The sequence below is a fragment of the Archocentrus centrarchus genome, chromosome 10, assembly GCF_007364275.1.
Source record: "Archocentrus centrarchus isolate MPI-CPG fArcCen1 chromosome 10, fArcCen1, whole genome shotgun sequence".
NCBI lineage: Eukaryota > Metazoa > Chordata > Actinopteri > Cichliformes > Cichlidae > Archocentrus > Archocentrus centrarchus.
Genome location: NC_044355.1, coordinates 16,948,481 through 16,968,093, shown reverse-complemented (window position 1 = coordinate 16,968,093; position 19,613 = coordinate 16,948,481). Strand labels below are relative to the sequence as shown.

Below are 19,613 nucleotides of genomic sequence, written 5' to 3'. Positions count from 1 at the left end.
GCGTAAGTGCAAACAACAGTCAGGACCTGTTCCCTGGCCTGAAGGTGCAGGGAAGGTGCTCGCTCACTTGTCCACCCTCCCGTTACAGTCAAGAAAAAGAAGACCTGATTACACTCTACCAAAACATTTCAAAGAGCCCACACAGGTCTGAAAAAAATTCTTTGGACAGATGAAACCAAGATGAACTTGTAGCCAAGTCATCTCAGTCCAACAGCGCATGCTTTTCAGTTAATACAGAAATGAATGGAGAAAGACCCAGAAACAAGCAGTAACATAAGGCGGCTGCAGTAAAGGCCTAGAATAGCATCTAAAGGAAGGAAACGCAGCATTTGGTGATGTCCATGGGTTCCAGACTTAAAGTAGTCACTGACTGCAAAGGATTTTTTTATCAAAGATTTAAAAACAGTCCTTACAATTTAAATTAGGTTAATTTGCCCAATTAATTTCAAGTCTAAACAGTTTATGCAAAATTTTTGTAAAACCCCTTGAATTGAAGTTGAAAGTTTGCAGTTCAATTGCATATTGATTGTTTGATTTAAAATCCACTGTGGTGGTGTACAGAGGATAAACTGAATCAATCAAACAACCAAACAAATAAACAAACAAAAAAGAACAAATAAACCCCCACAGTACCTTTGTTGAACAAATTATGGAGCTAACTGTATATGACTGTTTCATGCATTATGTGCCATGATGATGATCACACATTAAAAGCATTACTGATGCATATGTGACAGTAAAAGTCTTATGTTCTATCAAATTGATTTACATATGATTCTAATTACCATAATCCCCAAACAATCAACAGTACTGCTGTGCAATTATGCCTCCTTGCATCAATGTGACTTAATGATCATACCCTCTTTGGTATAGTAGCATAATAAAAAAAGATTTATTTCAGGAACTAGACCAATAGTGTAGTTTAATGTAGTGTAGATCCAATGGCTTCAAACGGAAATGAGTACATAAATATATATTATCTGAGCTGATCAAAATAAAAACTGCAGTACTGCAGTATCTATTTTGGTCAGATTAACTGTAGTGTTCCATTTGTTCGTGAAAAGCAATTTTACACTTTGTTTTGAACGGTGATTAATGTGTAATCAGTGATACAAATCCCTGTATGAGCACTCGATATCCTCTAGTGTGTAATGTAATTTATCTGGATTATAACTATGAATAAAACAAACCTTATCAGATTTCAAATCCCAAAACATGTGCATAAATTTGCTTTGCAGATTTTGTAATAAAGACATCAGAAGGCAAAAGGAGGGTGAAAATATAGGCTTGGTATTAAGTGTTTGATGCTGAAATAGCTGACGGTGGAGCTTTGCTGATAATGTCTAAGTACAATGCATTAATGGTTATTAAAAAACTTACAAACTTTAAGACTGACAACTAAAGTACTCCTCTGTAACTACATTACACTGTTTAAACTAATACAAATTGAACTTCATCAAATGACTTTTAAATGAGTAGTTTCTCCTTCAAACACGTCTATATCTTCAACATCAAAAAGTTTAAATAACATACAGCATAAAAACACCATCTGGCCTAAATCTGGTTACTCGTGTCTCTCTGGGTTTGAAAGTCAGCCTGAAACAGGACATCCGCCCAGCTGTTACTCTGACAACACTGTGACATATGATTGGAGAGTAGTTGTGTAATGCCTGAGGAAAATGGGCCTAAAGTTGGCAGTGACATACTAGAAGTATCTCCAATGTCTGCAACAACTTTAACAGTTAAAGCTGATCTTGGTTATTGTGCTCAATATGGTTTTATCCACTTCAACTTCCATTTCTGACCTGCAACACAGAGTAGAAATTACTCACAACCACTCTGATAGCAGAATCCCACCAACACAGAGGCTTATAATACACTGGATTCTTCTCTATTAGGAGCACACAGCAGGGGTATGGTGCAGACTGTGGTGCTGAAATGTAATACCTAAATTCCAGTTGAATGAATCATGTACAGTAGCATTTTTCATATTATATGACTTTATGGATAGCTATGTCTGTCTCTTGATTGGTTAGCCCTACGCTTTGGTCGAGACTCAACAAGCAGTGGAAAATTGTTACAGAGTCCTGCGGTCCCCAGAGGGTAAATCCCATTGACTTTTCTTCATGTGCCCCTGGGAGGTCCACTCTTGTGCTTTTGTGTGTTTTTTATCTATTGAAATAATTTTGGCGAGACTAGAAGGCCCAGCTGTGGTCTTTTTAAACCTGTATCTTATTTTCTGAGCTTTCTGGGTTTCAATAAATACAAAAATGTTAGGAGGTTTAACAAAAGCTCACTCAGGAAAAAGTCTGAACTGCTACTTGTATAGCATTTTTGTTCTCTGAGCACGCGAAGTGCTTTCTTACTACAACTCTCATTCACAATTCATTCAAGCACTTTTTTTCTATCCCCTAGTGCTGTTAACCTAAAATTCACTCAGATTGATACAGTTCACTCAGTATCTTGGCCAAGGATACTTATAGACTAGAGGAAACAGGGATTGAACCACAAACCTTCTGATTAGTAGCCAACCAGCTCTACCACTGGAGCCACTACTTTGTAAACATTTAAAAGACTACCCCTAGAGACAGGGGCGTGCTGAAAATGTGCCTAGTTTTTCCCTGTATTGAAGTCAAACCTCCTCTTGGTATACTGGTCCCTGCAGACCATTGTGTGTAGTGTAAGTTTTATCCAGGATGGCCACTACCAGTGAAACATGAAAATAAACTCTAGACCAAAGCAATTTTCATAGGGGAAAAAAAAAATCTGACAGTTTTAAAACAAGCCTGAATTTGGCCAACCTTGACATCATCTGCCCATAGGGCTATTGGTTTAAACAGTGGAAATCAGATGTATTGATTTAAACCCTCAAAATTCAGAAATTGTTGCCATTACTTTTATTTCCCCAGAGCATACCATACCATAAACAAAAGTGCTGCAGGTACTTTTTTACAAACTTCATCAGTATATGGATATGAATATATGAAAATAGAATGAAACACTGCCACATATTTAACCATTTATGGCCTAAGCTAGTTTAAAGGTTGCATACTAGCTGGAGCCTATTGTTTGGTATATTTTCTGTTAATTTAATAAACATTTACTTTCTGGAGGCAAACCAGATTGACCATGTTTTCTTAACGTTAACCGGAAACGATGAGCTTTTCAAACATACTGCTGGAAGTGATCCAGTCTGGAATAAGGAAAATCAATTACAGCTACACAAAATAAAATCTGTAAGATCTCTGTGTTAGTGCCCCTCCATTCCCTCTTCCTCTCTCTGTCTCTCCCCTTTACACCCTCCCTTGAGCATCACATGAGCTGCAATAGCAGAAACCTGATGAATTATTGAAGCAGACAAGACATCTCTCAAACTCACACACGCACTCTAACACACAAACTGTAACTGTATCCCCGTCCTCAGGGGAATAATTAGATAATGACCAATTCAATCTAACATCGTTTTAGAGACTGTAAACATCAGAGTGCAAGAGGTGGAGAAGAGATGCCGACACTGATCTAAACCTAAACTGTAAAGGTGCAAAAAAGAGAAACATCTCACAAATTATTCCACATTTTGATGCTCAGACTTTTTTTTCTTTACTTTTTCAAATGTGGTCAGCCAACTTGCATATAAAATCTACATTACAATAACTGATTACGCTGCTGCCAAAACACAATATGTAGCCAAACAATTTATTCCAAAGGCTGATTTGAGTGCTGTTTGTATGATAATCTGCATCAGTTATCACGATGGGCAAAGCAATGCGTTCATCATCTCGGTAACAGCTACTGCGATTACAGGGAACAAGCAGAGGAAGACATATAATCAATCATAACAAGAAGCCGATTTATCAATCACAAGACATACCTCATTACATGGTGGTGGAACGAGGAAAATGGTGGAAAATTGCAGAATACCAAAAAAGTGATTATTAAGACTGAGAAACAAAATGAACAACACAGAATTATCTTTCTCTAATTAACCTTTACTTCTTCAGATGTGCAGCAGTTTTTTTTCGTTTTTTTTTAATGATGCACTTTCACATTGCATAATTATTCTATTATTATAATTCTTTTAATGCCTTCCACATAACTATGCACGCTCATTCTGCCTGTTCACAACTTCAGTACAGACAGACATGCAGGATCTCGACAACTTGATAGCCAGAAAATCTTCCCCAGTGAATGTATCATGCAAACTATGTTTCACTTAATGTCCCGCACCACCAGCTTGTTAGCATTTTGGTTGAGAGTGAAAATCCTTGACAGCTATTCAGTGGGTGCAAGAATATTAGTACACAAATTTGATTTCCCCTGAGGATCAATTCTAATAAATTTGATCACTTGACAATATCGGGTCAACATTTCATTTTCAATAATACTCTTAATTTTTGACTACTTTGTTGTTTGCAGTAAACTAAGGTCATGAAAGCTACAGTATACCCGCTCAACACAGTCATTATCGGTATGTTGAGAAAGATATGCAAGTATCTAAGAAAACATTACAGTCCCAGAGAGCTGTACATAGCTCTACATTCTTACAATATTGTTTTATAAGACTCAAAGATGCCAAACTAAAGGATGAAAAGGTGTTTTATACAAAACATATTAAATAAGTGAATACAGATGAAAAATGGAAAGATCTTTTTGGTTTTCAGTCCGAGCACAAAGCGCCAACTTATTCTGTGTTCAATAACAATACATTCAAAAATACCCCAACAGACACCAAATCTATAAATGTACAATCCAACTCCGTCAGAGTTTTCTTTCAATAAAGGACACAAGGCAGTCTTACTGTGGAGGAAATCTGCGTCGTGTGAAAGAAAGAAAGAAAGAAAGAAAGAAGAAAGAAAGAAAGAAAGAAAGAAAGAAAGAAAGAAAGAAAGAAAGAAAGAAAGAAAGAAGAAAGAAAGAAGAAAGAAATAAAGAAAGAAGAAAGAAAGAAAGAAAGAAAGAAAGAAAGAAAGAAAGAAAGAAAGAAAGAAAGAAGAAAGAAAGAAAAGAAAGAAAGAAAAAGAAGAAAGAAAGAAAGAAAGAAAGAAGAAAGAAAGAAAGAAAGAAAGAAGAGAAAGAAAGAAGAATGAATGAATGAATGAATGAATGAAAGAAAGAAAGAAAGAAAGAAGAAAGAAAGAAAGAAGAGCAGTAGGCATGAACCCTAGGCCTCACACTACAATACTACAATGCAACTGTTGTATTGGAGTTGGCAGAATAACAAGCAAGCACATAAGTGGTGCTATAGCTCATCTCTACTCATAGTCAACTTATAAACCAGATTAACACAAAGAGAAATCAAATGCTGGCATATGAACAGATGCAGAGAGAGACAGAAAAAAACCCAGAGGAAAAGACATCTGATCACACTCTGAAACAGGTGCACAGTGAGGATGACAGCTTCATCAATGACAGCAGCAACAGATTCAGTAAAAGACAAACAGAATTACTGTGATATTTATGCTTTACTCTTTATTAATGTAATGCAGATTTAATTTTTTTTTAAATGTTGGCATAAATAAATAAATAAAAGCAGAAAAGCTCAAAGATGCACAGATAACTCCTCCATGCATTGTAATCACATATTAACACCAGAAATATAAAATCTAGACTGAATCTGTTGTAGTGCTCAAATGATTAGTTGAATTATTAATTAGACAAAGTCCTGCTCAATACCCACAGCCCCAAAGCATTATTGAATTGGTAAGACTGTGAATCAAATAGCCAATCAAAACTGGATGTGTAGAAGAGGTGTGTGAAAGGGGAATGCAGAGAAATTTGGTAGGCAATAATGTGGATGTTGCTAAAATGACTATTATGACCCATTTCAATGATAATGATCCTCAATTGTTTTTCAGATGTAACATTACTCACAATAACTAAACCTATTATGATCAGAGAAAAAGCTGATTTAATTCAATAAAGGGCAAAATTGAAGAGGGATTCCACCCAAATTCCATCATTTTGTTGCAGCAAGAGACGTTTGATGGCATTTGATGAGTTTGTTTATGCAGAAATATAATTACTGCTGATGCTTTTACCATCCAGAGAACAATAAATTCGTATCTTAGTCTCCAGCCGGTAAGAATTTTTTTTTTTTTTTTTTGGATGTTATAGGTTGCTATCTATTGAATAGCAAGTTTAACGTGACATCTATTAACATTTTTTGTGAAGGCAAAGTCATCACACTTTTTTTTAACTTACTGAGAAATTTCAATAATATCTTGACATATGTCACCAGACACATTTAACTGTAGGTTATTGAAGGCACCAATGATAGCTAAAGATAAATTCAACATATGCAGTTGTGGTGATGTATTCACTCATAAGAAAAGAAATCATTAATCTTCTATTACAGTGGCACCAAGGACAAGAGTTCTAAATGCACATCTTCCAATATATTGCTAAAAGGATGAGATCCAAATGCAGATCTAGTGGTATTTCAGGTTTTTTTCTTCATGGTCTGGCAGTGGTCTGTCTAGGTAAATCTTTAGAGAAAATCAGACTAACCAGACAGTATCTCTTCAAAGGAATCAACAGCTTAGCAGGAGACCTTCATATCTGCACCAAATAGACCAACAGAAGACAATCCCCACAGAGAAAGAATGGAGTTCGGAGGGGCTGCCGTAACAAAGCTGACTGAAACACACACACACACACACACACACACACACACACACACACACACACACACACACACACACACACACACACACACACACACACACACACACACACACAGGCAGAGATGATCGATTCCACATTTCTCCAATCCTTCTGTGTCTGTCCATCTGTTCTGCCGGTGTTCATAGGCTTCACATTAAAGCTCCTCCTCCTCTTCTCTTCTCCTAGCATCTCTCTCTTTTTCTATTTCCCCTTTTTTCTCTGCAGCCAAAATTACTGGCAATCCTTTGGCTCCCCTGCTTTGTTTACCTCTTTTTTTGTACCCTCCAACATGTTAGAACACACACACACACACACACACACACACACACACACACACACACACACACACACACACACACACACACACAAAACCACTATGTCCTGGTCATAAGGGACAGTGACCTCTGTCTTTCCTGTGACCGACTTGCCCTCCACTGGCTCTATATACATGTTTTATGTGTGTCTTCCTGTATTTTTCACTCTTATTGATTATATCAAGGCTCCAATCAGGCTTACCCTGCCCTGTGAATTCAATAATTGATCTCACCAAAAGCCTCGGGGTGGATCGGAGCATGTGTTTGTGTGTCAGTTCACACAGGCAGAAAGATCAGCAAGGCAGACACGTGGAAATTTCAGTTTGAAGACACACTAGACGACACAGAGAAATGCACACAGCCACAGTCCTTCAGAGCATAGATTAGAATCAGAATGTTCTCATTTGACATCAATAGCTCAAAGTGAGAAATATGCACGCAGAAGTAGAGCATGGAAAAAACATGGGCTGAAAGGAGCAGAAAGCATGAAAGAGAGAGCGGGGGGTTTGTTTTGAAGGGCACTGTTTCATCAGGAATTAGTGGAATGTAAAAATGAGAATGGGATGAGCCAGGAGAGAGAGAAGAGAGGATAATGAAATGCACGAAGAGAAGGTATAGAGGCAGCTGAGTAGGAGAAAGAGAAATGGAGGGCAGAGCAGAGGGAAGATAAGAAAGAATGACAGGTGTTCAGGCAAGTCTTCACTTAATTGACAGAAATACTGTATGTCTGCTGGGGAGTATACACTCAGAGGGTGTGTGTGTGTGTGTGAGTGAGAGAGAGAGAAGGTGATGGTGTCTCCAGGGTTTCATCTTTTCTAAGCTGCCTCTCTAAACCACCCTCCTCCCTCGGCTGTGCAACCGACCAATCAGAACACATGCATACACAGGACAGCACAAACCTAGACGCACACAACACAACCATTTAATTTGGATTCGGAGGGCTGCACCAAGGTGTAAATGCGTTAACTGTGAGGCAGCATGTAGAGGTAGGAAAGAACATGCATGCTCAGCAAAACCATTTCCTCTATAAATGCAAACAGAGGAAACATGTAAAAGAGGCTTTGAGATGAACCATTTATAAATTTAGTAAAATGATAGTAACTCTTCAGATGCTTCAGTTTCTCAAAACTATGCCACTGGCGGGATCTTTGACTGACAGCCCCGATAACACTGGCATCTTGGAAAACAGAAAAAGGATGACAACATTTACTTCTCATTGTGAGAATGAGCTGAGACAGGTTGCTCTCATCTTTAAATTATAGTGCTCCTACGCAAGCACGCACACGGGTTTTCAGCATGCCTCTAGGTCCACCGACTAATGAATAGACAGTCTGAAGATGGCATGCATTTACACAAATACAAGAGATAATATGCAGCAGGCATCCAATGTCCCTCATGAATTAGATTTAGTGGATTTATGTGAAGTTGACAGCATGGATGGCAGGATTTCAGTTTGAAAGGAATTAAAATAGTGGAAGTGGAAAGGTACTAAAAAGCCTCTTTTACAAGAGAAAAAAACAAGAGAAGAGAAAATTGAAAACTTTTTTTGCCGCTTCAGTACAAAAGACTCCAGAATAGGGATGACAGCATTTATTTTTGTCAGGAAAAAAAAAAATGGGAGAAATGATGACATGAGAGCAGACGGCATGTTTGGGATGTAACTCTAAGCATATTCATCCATGAACCAAATCTTCAGATGAGTTTAAAATGCATTCGGGTCAGTGTGCCCCACAAGTCAAACTTTCAGAAGTCTATGTCAACATACTCTGCAAGAATCTAAATTTTACAGCTCTAACTAGAACTTTTTGTCAGTCCAACAGTTGTTGAACATTAGCCATAGTATGCTAGCACAGGCTGCATTGAAAAATACAGGGCTATTTGTCTTTCCTAACATTGTATGGTAACTTGTGGGCATGCGCACATGCAACTATGGGCACCTGAACATATAGGGCTTCAAGTGTTACTTTCTAGTCTGCTTGGAGAATACAGTTGCAGTTAGTGTCTTTGTTTCCTAGTGGCAGTGCAGACAAATCCATGATCAGCTCCCAAAGATGACTAATGTCACACTTATGCTTTGCTCACGTGAACTGTGACGTCAACACAGCCCCATAACCACTTATTCTTGCACTCGACTTTATGCATTCTGCTAAAAAAAAGTTTGTTTGTTTTCTGCAGAATAGCTTATCTTTTCCAGCTCTTACAGCAATCTCTCTTTGTGCCATCTGGAAATCTCTACGCTCCTGCACTGATGTATCATTTCACACCGACTGAACTTGTGCTCATGATATAAACAAGCTCTCCAACTGTACTGCTTACAGTACATTTATCTCAATACAAACTAGCCAAGAACTTCCTTGTACAACACAAATCCACCAGTAACAGACTCACTCAGAGCAGAACAGCAGAACTGTCCTAAACAGGCCAGCTCAGCAATCTGCAGACTATTAGTTGATAGATTTCACTATTGAATCGTGTGTCTCCAATTTCATTATTAGATGAAATCTTATGAATAGGTTACTGCGAGATTATCCTACATTATTACCTCTATTCCCTGCAGAGGGCATCTAAGATTGTGGTCAACAAGGTGAACACTGATGTAATTAGCCAAATGGTTTAGAAAAAGTGAAGGACTGCAATTATCTGCTAAAAATGTCTCTATTAACAACACTTGAGATAAGTGTCTGAGGAAAGTTGGAGTGGATGAATATATGCCACCAGTATGAATATTGGTGCCTGCACTCCAGGAAATCAGTAGGGTTACTCTTTGATGCTCAATGTCATTATCTCTGTCACAAGGTTTGGACTGGTTAGTAAGGTTTTCTGTTTTTACTGCTACTAGTTCTTCCACGGCTCCAGCGGAACCTCTCATATTCACTTTTGTCCTGACCAGAAACAACACAAGGCAGCTGCAGGCTTACAACAAAGTTGACCCTGTCTGAAACAGAAACACAGTTGAATCCTGTGTTGCATACAAATGTGCGTATATTCTCTGCAGCTATGGTTTATTTGCATAAGAGCTTATGAAAATTAAAATGGTGATTGCAACCTCAGGACAACTCAAAAAGGCTACTGTCGGCATAAACAACAACAACAAGTGATATGGCAAACGCGAAACAAAGGAGGTTAAGCAAATTTAAGGATTAAGAAACAATTTAATTGGTCAAGAACATTTAGGTATCCTCTAGCAAGCTGAACCACATTTTCAAAGCATACATACAGAAATAAAAGCACTGTAGGAGAAACAAAAAACACAAACACATTAAGGCAAGACAGCTAATCACAATATTGTGAGCATTTTGAGTCGCTCTGGCATCAAGTCTTTTTACAGACTTCATTCTGAACATTGCCATTTAGTCCACAAACGTGTTCTGTTTGTATAAAAAACATACACGAATGTCCGCATCATGTCCGCAAAATACAACTAAGAAACAAAGACACTGGAGCTACTTTTGATTGAGAAAAATATTTTTTAAATGTCAAAATGTCATGGTTATCCAAAACACTTTCTTTCTACTGCACATCCTTTGACAAAAGAGGGACTATCGTAGATTCATATGGAGTACACTTATCTCCCTACACATCACACTTCAGTTATTAGTAATGTAACTAGGGAATTGAATAAGTCAAATCCCGTATTCCTTATTTTTTCAAGATAAGCCACCTGGACATTGACTATTTAACTATTGCACCAGCTCTGCCAAGAAATGGACACTCATGCATTATGCAGGAGGGAGCAAGTGGCTCATCAACAGGGATGCAGAGTGAAACATGGCAGGCAGAGGAGAACAGCAGAGAGGAGGAGTCATGGGTAAGGGCAGGGGAAGAGAAAGGGGGAGATAGGAAGGGCTATGGTTGAGGAAGCACAGGGTCATTCACTGCTCTGCAGACAGAGGGAGAAAATGGTATGGAAGAAAAATGTGGACTTCATTGTTCAATAAGAATTGATGAAAGGGTAAAGGATTGATAGCATGACAGAGAGACTGAAGTACTGTAATAAACAGAAATCGTTTAAAAGATTAATATGTGGTGATAAAAATTCAGCTGGAAAATATGAGTATCAGAATAATTCATAGCTGATAGTCATTGTTATACACTAAACTTTTTCCAGTAAGTCTGGCTATTAAACCATGAGACATATTTTCAGAATGCAGCTGATATATCAGTTGGCCCACGTTGGTCTATTAGAGATATATTGGCACTGGCAGCTATGTTATCTAGTAGGTGTTAAAACCTTTTGTTTTACACCACCTAATGCAGAAAAAGATTCTTGGGTTAATTTATAAATGATGTCATCACATATTTTGCCTCGCAGAGCGGCTTCAATACTGTCACTACTGACTGCGGCAAATGCACCGGAGTACACATCTGATGCACGAATATTTGAAGAATATTGACTGTTACAGCAAAACAGTTTTTCAGTCCATGGAAATATGCATCAGCATCACCCACCCAAAATCCAGTATGGTCGGGTTCTACTTTTCACAATAAAGTAATTATTCTTACTAAACTTCTCTTACCATCTGTTTTCACTGTGATATGTTCATCTTCCAAGTGCCATCCTGAGGAGAATAATCAGCTTTTGTTTTTAAATAATTGTGTTTTTCAATATTCTACAGTAGTTTTTATATTACCAACTGCTAGGAGAGTCCCAGTTTCTCATGTTACAATCTCCAAGTCTAATATTATCTTCCTTGCACAATATGATAGCAGTTTTGAGGAATGTCAGATGGTTCAAATACTGGTATATCATCAGCTTAACATTCAACATGTTTTTGCCATACTGCTTAAAAGAAAACAAAAAAGTTATGAGGAGAAAATTGGGAAGTCAGAAAAGGAGGGAAAAACCAAAATGAACTCTGAAATTATGTCAAGTTGTATTTTGATTACCTGGCTATTAAATACGATTCATAGCAACGGTCGAACTGTGGGATTGCAGTGCGATGTTTTTGGTGTTGTTCCTCACCAAAGATTAATTTCTGGCGTGTCACATAGTTCAATGTAAGATTACCATTCGTGATCAATGATTTCACCATAAATTTAAGGTGCCATCTCACCGGGCTGAAAATATCAGCAGTTAGCTACCAGAACAGATTGTTATCGCAACAGTTAGCTTGTGCCGTGCCCATTAGCGTTAGCAAGCGGTTGTTTGGTATACTCAGTCAGTAAACCCCCTACCCCCCGTCTACGTTCTCTAGTAAGAACCTCATTGACTTTGGAATATATGAATTACTTGAACTTTTAAAAAATGTCTTTGAACTGATTCAATAGATTCATCAAAGTGCTGCAAATATTCCTCAGAGATTTCGGTCCATATCTCCCATTCCACCACCTACCACTCGGTGTTCTGTTGGATTCAGAGCTGGTGACTGTAGAGGCCATTTGAGTAAAATTTGAAATGATTTGAGCTTTGTGCAGCCATCAGAAGATGGGTGCACTGTGGTCATAAATGGATTACATGGTCAGCAACAATAATCAGGTAGGCTGTGGTGTTTAATCAATGTTAAATTGGCACGAAGGGGCCTAAAGTGTGCCAAGAGAATATCCACCACACCACGACCAGAAGCATGAACCATTCATACAAAGCAGGACAGATCCATGCTTTCATGTTGTTAACCCCAAATTCTAACCCTACCATCCAAATGTTGCAGTAGAAATTGAGACTCATCAGACTAGGCAAAGTTTTTCCAATCTTCTATTGTCCAATTTTGGTGAGCCCATGTGAATTGCAGCCTCAGTCTCCTGTTAAACAGGTGTGGTACTCTCTGTTATCTTCTGCTGCTGTAGCCCATCTGCTTCAAGGTTCAGTGTGTTATGCATTCAGAGATGCACTTACAACTTGGTTGTAACAAGTGTTTATTTGAGTTACTGTTGCCTTCCCATCAGCCTGAAGGCATCTGGCCATGCTCTTCTGGCCTTTGACATCAACAAGGCATTTTTGCCCAGAGAACTCCCGCTCACTGGATATTTTCTCTTTATCGGACCATTTTTTGGGAACTCTACAGATGGTTGTGTGGGAAAATCTCAGTATATCAGCAGTTTCTGAAATACTCAGACCAGCCAGTCTGACTCCAACAACCATGTACTGTTCAAAGTCCCTTAGATTACCTTTCCTTCCTATTCTGATGCTCGTTTGAACTTCAGTGGGTCTTCTCGACCATGTCTAAACGCACTGAGTTGCTGCCATGTGATTGGCAATTAGATATTTGCATTAACTAGCATTTGAACTGGTATACCTAGTGAAGTGGCAGGTGAGTGTATAAAATAACTAGAAAAACAAAACCACTAAATATAACATTGGAGCCTGACTGGGAATGTTATGCTGTAAAGGAAGAGCAAAAGCTACTTCTGTAAACAGAGAGATGTGCTCATTTATAACACAAGACAAAAAGAGAGCATCACTGCAAAATGGAATGTGGCACAATGTCATTTTATCTCTATTATCTTGTTTTCATAGTTGCTGGGACCTATTGTAGTTGAAACATATAGCTGAAAACAAAATTGAATTTATTGCCCAGCCCCGCTATTGTCCCTGAAGATCAGAATTTCCGCAGTCATCAAATTTAGATGGTTGTTTTATAGTTGGAAATTGATTCATACAGACCAGTGTTCTTACTGTCTGTGATATCAAAGAGTTTGGTGCCAGACACAGGAGGAGAGAAATCACTAAGAATAAATCGAGAAGGAAAGAAGACACAGCTGGACAAACGACAGCCAATGCTGCAAGAGACAAATCGCAACCAGCAGGTTTCCCTATGTGATACAGTAGGTGTGACAATACACTCACACACAGGGACACAAACACACAAATAAATACCACAGCAGCTCCTGCATTTGGTTAGTTGGATTGCTTGAAATATTAAACATACAGTAAATGTCACAGCCTTTCACCCCTTATATATTTGCTCCTCATTTCTCTTCTTTTGCTCCATGTTCTCTTCTCCTGGCCTCAGCCCTCCACTGACAGTTCCCTGTTAATGACTTTCATTTGCACAGGAGGCCACAGAGTGGAATAAAGAGTGGGTTGCACACACACAGAGACACACACACACACACACACTGCAGGTAGTAGAGCTAGAACTGAGCATATACTGCAATGACCACATCACAGTAACAGTACTATGTGGGGAAGGCCAGTTCTAATAAGGCCAAAGTTGCCCCTCTGTCTGCTGAAATCTCTGGGGAATGCAGAAAAGGACATCGTGATGTTAAGAGTGTGGCATCACTGCTGTCACTATCAGCCTGATGATCTGCGCCAGTTCAGTTGAGGCCAAACTTAAGACTTGGAGGAAAATTTTGTTTCTCAAAATACTTAAAGAAAAACACAGGCTTTTCCTAATTATTTGAAGAACACATCATGCATAAACTTGTCTGGGTATTCAAATTTATTCTCAGTTTAATTATTAAAGACAGCTTGAGCGGTATCTTAACCCATTTAGGACTCCCCCAGCAAACAGCTGTGTTACACACAGAGATGGAGGCCAAGCACTTAGCCAATAATATGATGCTTTAGAACTGCTGGATCATGCAGAGTTAATAGAAGACCAAGACAGAGTCCCAATACAGTAGGAACACAGCAGGTTATAGTTGAGGTGCATTGGATACACTTTAATATCCACTTTAGCAGCTTTAAGGCTGTTAAATTCACGCTGTCGGGTAACATTGTAAACATTCAGTTTCAGGACTGAGTTGAAGATGTGATTCAAACCAAAGATTGCACATTTTTATGGCTTAGTCTTCCATGAAATAACAATACCATCCAGGATTTGCCTTATATCCTTGAAGAAACATGCCCCTTTGATTCACTGTTATGGATAAAGAATGATCCACAGCTTAAGAGTGCACGTATCTCTACATATAATAGCTGCTATATAAAGTTCACATTAAAAATTAATACTGTTTTAGCTAAACAGAAAATTCTGACAGACAAAATATAAAGCACAATTTAGTGGTGTTCAGCACATTGTGAAATTCCACTGGACTAACACATAATAAGAACACACTCATGTCTTCTGATGAAACTGAAACTGTGATTAATTACTGTCTATAGAAGCCCTACATAACAGAATGAAACTATGACATTTCATGACAATGATGCCAAGAAAACGGGGAGTTCAGTGGCAAAATTGTTCAGTCAGTCAGAGCAAACGTTGGCAAGATTTCTTCCCCATCATGTACAGAAGTGCAATGTCTGTCAATAAGTCTGATTGGCTTTCAGCCGGGGTTTGAACCTGCTGAGTTTCTACAAGGTGGATTATGCCTGCTGGCAAGTGCTCAAGTACTCACAGGGTGTATCAAGGGTGAAGTGTGCTCTCTTTTACACACACAAATCCAAACAGATAAACACAAACACATGAAAAGATACGCAATGAAGCTAATTAAAACGCCCCTTTTGGCTAGATGTTGTGTTTCTGAGTGCAACTCACATCTCTGAATCTGTTCCAGGATCTGTCCTTGTACTGAGCCACGGTTCCCAGCCATTTCTCATTATTGTTAGCGGAGACCACCGTTTCTCTGCTCAGCAGAAGAGCCACGACAGGTAGCAGAAAGAAGAACATCTTCTGAAAGGAGAGACAGAAGAGTGAGAAAACACATGGGAGCGAAGGATGTTGCAAAGTGTAGGAAGAGCAGAATGAAGTGAGACGGAGCACTTTACAGAACACAGAAGTCTCACACTGTGACGCATCGTGGGTCAGAATGTCACAACAAAGCAACAAACGGACCCCTGCTGACAGACTGCATGGGGTGCAGAGTGATCATTTCATCAAACTGCTGATCCTCCTTCTAATCCGATTATAAACACTGGAGAGTTGCTACCGCGGCAGATGGAGCACGGCGGAACTGGAGCTCGGGAGCTTCCCCTCCGCTAATTTAAAAAGCAATTAGCGGCGTCAACACAACTGCTGCCCCCACGGAGCTTTGTCTTGTTTTTTTTCAACTGCTTTCTCCTATATCACTTTAAATTTATATTTCTTTTGAAATTCACACCCAGCGACGAGAAACAGTGAGCTGCCTACCTGGAATAGTTCGTTGGTGTCCACTTTCGATTCCCGGGTTAAAATAAGTCCACGGCCCCGGGCGCTCCGGTAGAACCCGACAGCTTGTGGGATTGACTGCAAAAGCGAACAGCAAGGACTAGAGGACCGGGAGCTTTCTCCTCCTCCTCGGTCATCAGACACCGCCTCCTCTCTCTCTCTCTCTCTCTCTCTCTCTCTCTCTCTCTCTCTCTCTCTCACTAACCGTGTCATTGATTTTCATCAGGGGATTTTTTTTCTGTGTTCACAGAAGAGCGCAGGCAGGATTTGGGAGGCAAGCCAAAGCGCTGTTTTTGGGTGTACATTACAAACACAAATTACATGTCAGTCGTGCGCATTTGCTGTGGAATTTACACTCGTGTCCGCATGGTTAATAAAATTAAATTGCATAACTAAGCAGTGCAAGGGTGTCTGAAATGCTCTCCGTCTTCAGTTCCTGTGGAGGATGAGTAGCGCTTTTTAGCACCACGGACAGGGGCAGGCCTTATCAACCACCCCCCCCCCCCCCCCCCCCCTTTAATGAAAGTACACTTCATAAATAGGCCACATAACCAGGGCTTTCATTTTACGGGTATATGACAGTGTATGTATAAATTATTAATCGACGACTCTGTTTTGTCCCTCTTTGCAGGCCTCTGATGTCTGTGTGAATGTGTTGAGTTCAGTGAGAAGTTAGTGTCGGCTTCTGTACCTGTGCTGATGTTGGTGAGTAAGAGAAATACTCTCTACGTGTTCTGTTGGCACAAATAAAGCCGACGAAGGTGTTTGGAACACCTCTTTCATCTCCGCAGATTCACAAACTCTTGCTGATATTGCAAATGTCTTTACAAAACAGGCTACTACCAGGATTAATAAGGCTGTCAAACAATCGTCAGGAGAGAGACTTTTGCTTTATTTTGCAATTTTTTCATCGCTTACTGTCTGGATTGGTTTGGGTTGCGTGTTAGCAAAACAAATAGATATATGAGAAATCACAGATTCTTATTCTTCACTTGTTTTGAGTTCAGATTACAGCTTACTAATATTAAAAAATGTTATTTGGCTGAATTTCTTTTGCCATTTTAGATCTCTGCCTGTAGTATGTTATATATGCCATTTGGATATAGTCAATTATCCAGTCATAATTAAATTTCACAACTAACGGAACTCTACATTTTGGGGTCATTGCAAATATTTTCCAAAGAGAAAATATTGTAAAGCATAAACAAGCAAAATACAGGCTACAAAAAGTAGGTGCAGAAGAATCATATTGCAATCCAAGCAATATTACTTTTTTACATGTAAAGCTGCTGACATTTAAGGTTTTATTTATTGAGTTTTTCTCTGCTTTCATATCTAAAGTAAGCCTCACTATAAGTCTAAGAGTGCTACTCTTGAATTGCATGAACTCTTATGGAGGTTCAAGAGCCAAAAATTCAGAATAGTTGTGTCTAGGAACTTGTTTGCGAACATCACAACTGTTTAAAGTAGTATCTAGCAATGTACAACACCCATATACAAAGTGAAAGGACAAAAGAGATACTCTACATCAGAGGTCCCCAACCCCCGGGCCGTGGACCGGTACCGGGCCGTGGGACATTTGGTACCGGGCCGCACATAAAGAATAAATAACTTAAATTATTTCCGTTTTACTTGTTATCTGCGCCTAAACTATATTTTATTTTGAAAAATGGGCGGATTCGCTCCGTTACTTCCCTCCATGACTTCCTCTTGACGTGTCAAGACGTTTCTGCTCACATGATACGTCACCGCTAAAATTAAAACCAGAAGCTTCAGGCCTGTCTAACGAAATCGGTTGGTTGACCTACATAACGCTTCTTTAAATTTTTGAGTGCTCAACAAGAGTAGAAAAGCGCTATGTAAGAACTAGTCCATTTACCATTTTTATTTATCAACACCGGGGATAGCAGTGAGGTAGACCCAGCCATCAAACTGACTCTCCAGCGCTTGACACCGCGGCTCTGCAGCCACGCTCCATGTGAAATCGGCCGAACCCAGTCAAACCAGAAGCCAGCAAAAATGAGTATCAGAGAAACAAGCTCAGGGGGCTTACACTGATTCAGTGTTATGGTGAGTTGTATTTTTCATGCGCTTTATACAGTAAAAATCACCTAAGTCGAAGTCGCACAAATCGGGTTTTCGCTCTAGTTGGATGGCATCTGCAGGTCCTGATTTTTCCTAACATTAATTCCAATAAAATCATCACATAAATCCGTCGGATATTCACCTACCTCGGATGAAAAATCTGGTCCCATTGTAATAAATTTCCAGTTAGATGTGATCGCATAAACTGGATGAGTTTAGCGCTAAAACCCTCCTCAGCTCCTGTCCGCCCACTTCCATGCATCGGCTCGTTCGTGCACAACTACACACACACTAACAACGCCTGGAAATTGTTTTAGTGTTTATATCAGTTCATTTCACCAGGGACAATCGTGGCAAGTGTAAGCTACAAACTTGCACTTACGAGTAAAATTTTAGATTATAAAATTTGCAGAAGCAAATTCATAGATGAAGCAGAAGCCATTGCAGCGAAATTCGATAATAGACCCCAAACTGGGCCATTTGAATCCGACTGAGGTGATTTCTACTGTATTTGTTTTTGCGGTGTATCTTATTTTGAAGGCATGTTTTACCATGGCTCTAACAGCTGACCAGGGAGCGCTGTGGGCAGAGAGCCTGTTATTCATGTTGAGGCGGGATGTTACGAGAACGCTGCTGATAGAGTTGCATACGAATACAAAGTGGATTCCCGTTTTTTATTATTATACGTAGAAAATATCACACTTGGTTATGGTCGTATCATTTATTTTGACGTATTTATTCGCCACACTTTAAAAGCCGGTCCGTGGAAATATTTTCTAACACTAAACCGGTCCGCGGCTCAAAAAAGGTTGGGGACCACTGCTCTACATGACTGGTTCATCAGTTATTACCTTTTTTTATTGTAATATGGGGGTATTTGTCAGATGCAATTTATCAAATTTTTATAACTGATCAAACAATACAAGAATTTTGTGAAAAACATATTCATCAGTGCCTTCTCGTATGCATTAACAAATTTCACTGAACAAAATCTAAAAATATTTCTTATAAAGTGCAAAAATCTTGAGCCACCCCTCATCATATTTTGCTAGGAAAATGGAAAATAGGCTCAGTGATTTATTGAAAAATGTACAAACAGACATGGAAAAAGTTTGCACAATAAGTTTGAAAGTCAATATTTGGTATGACCATCTTTATTTTTTAGCGCAGCCTGAACTCTCTTAGACTCCTGTCACACACAAAGAATCCCTGAAGGGCTGCAGATGAGCAACTGCTAACAATCTGCAGAAATTCATGGCAGATGGGAAATGTAAACAATTGATAGTACAGTATGCACATTGCATGTACATTGCATGTTTTTTTTTTCTTCAGCTCTTCAGCGGAGACGGACGCACTTTTCTTCTCTCCCCAGCCCTTCCTTCTTTATCCTGCTTTTCTGGTTTAGAGACTCTCTTCACACAGCTTCCAAACTAGAATTTAAAATTATGGATCTGGTCAGCTGGTCTCTCAGCGTCATTATTTTGATCAAATTTTCACCATGAGGAGATTGGGGAAAGCA

The 19,613-nt window shown here is 39.2% G+C and overlaps 1 protein-coding gene across 3 annotated transcripts in view; it reads right to left on the bottom strand.

Annotated features, from left to right (window-relative positions):
• LOC115787474 (testican-1-like) overlaps positions 1-16,143 on the bottom strand; it is a 117,375-nt gene extending 101,232 nt beyond the window's left edge. The window contains exons 1-2 of one of the 3 annotated variants that reach the window (XM_030740204.1): positions 15,992-16,143; positions 15,401-15,535 (exon numbers count right to left, since the gene is read on the bottom strand). In XM_030740204.1, coding sequence (XP_030596064.1) covers positions 15,401-15,532 — 132 coding nt within the window. In that variant the 5' untranslated portion in view covers positions 15,533-15,535; positions 15,992-16,143. Of the gene's footprint in view, positions 1-15,400; positions 15,536-15,630; positions 15,704-15,991 lie in introns of those variants that run through there. The other 2 variants (XM_030740205.1, XM_030740203.1) reach the window with 2 other exon arrangements.
• Positions 16,144-19,613: the final 3,470 nt, after the last annotated feature.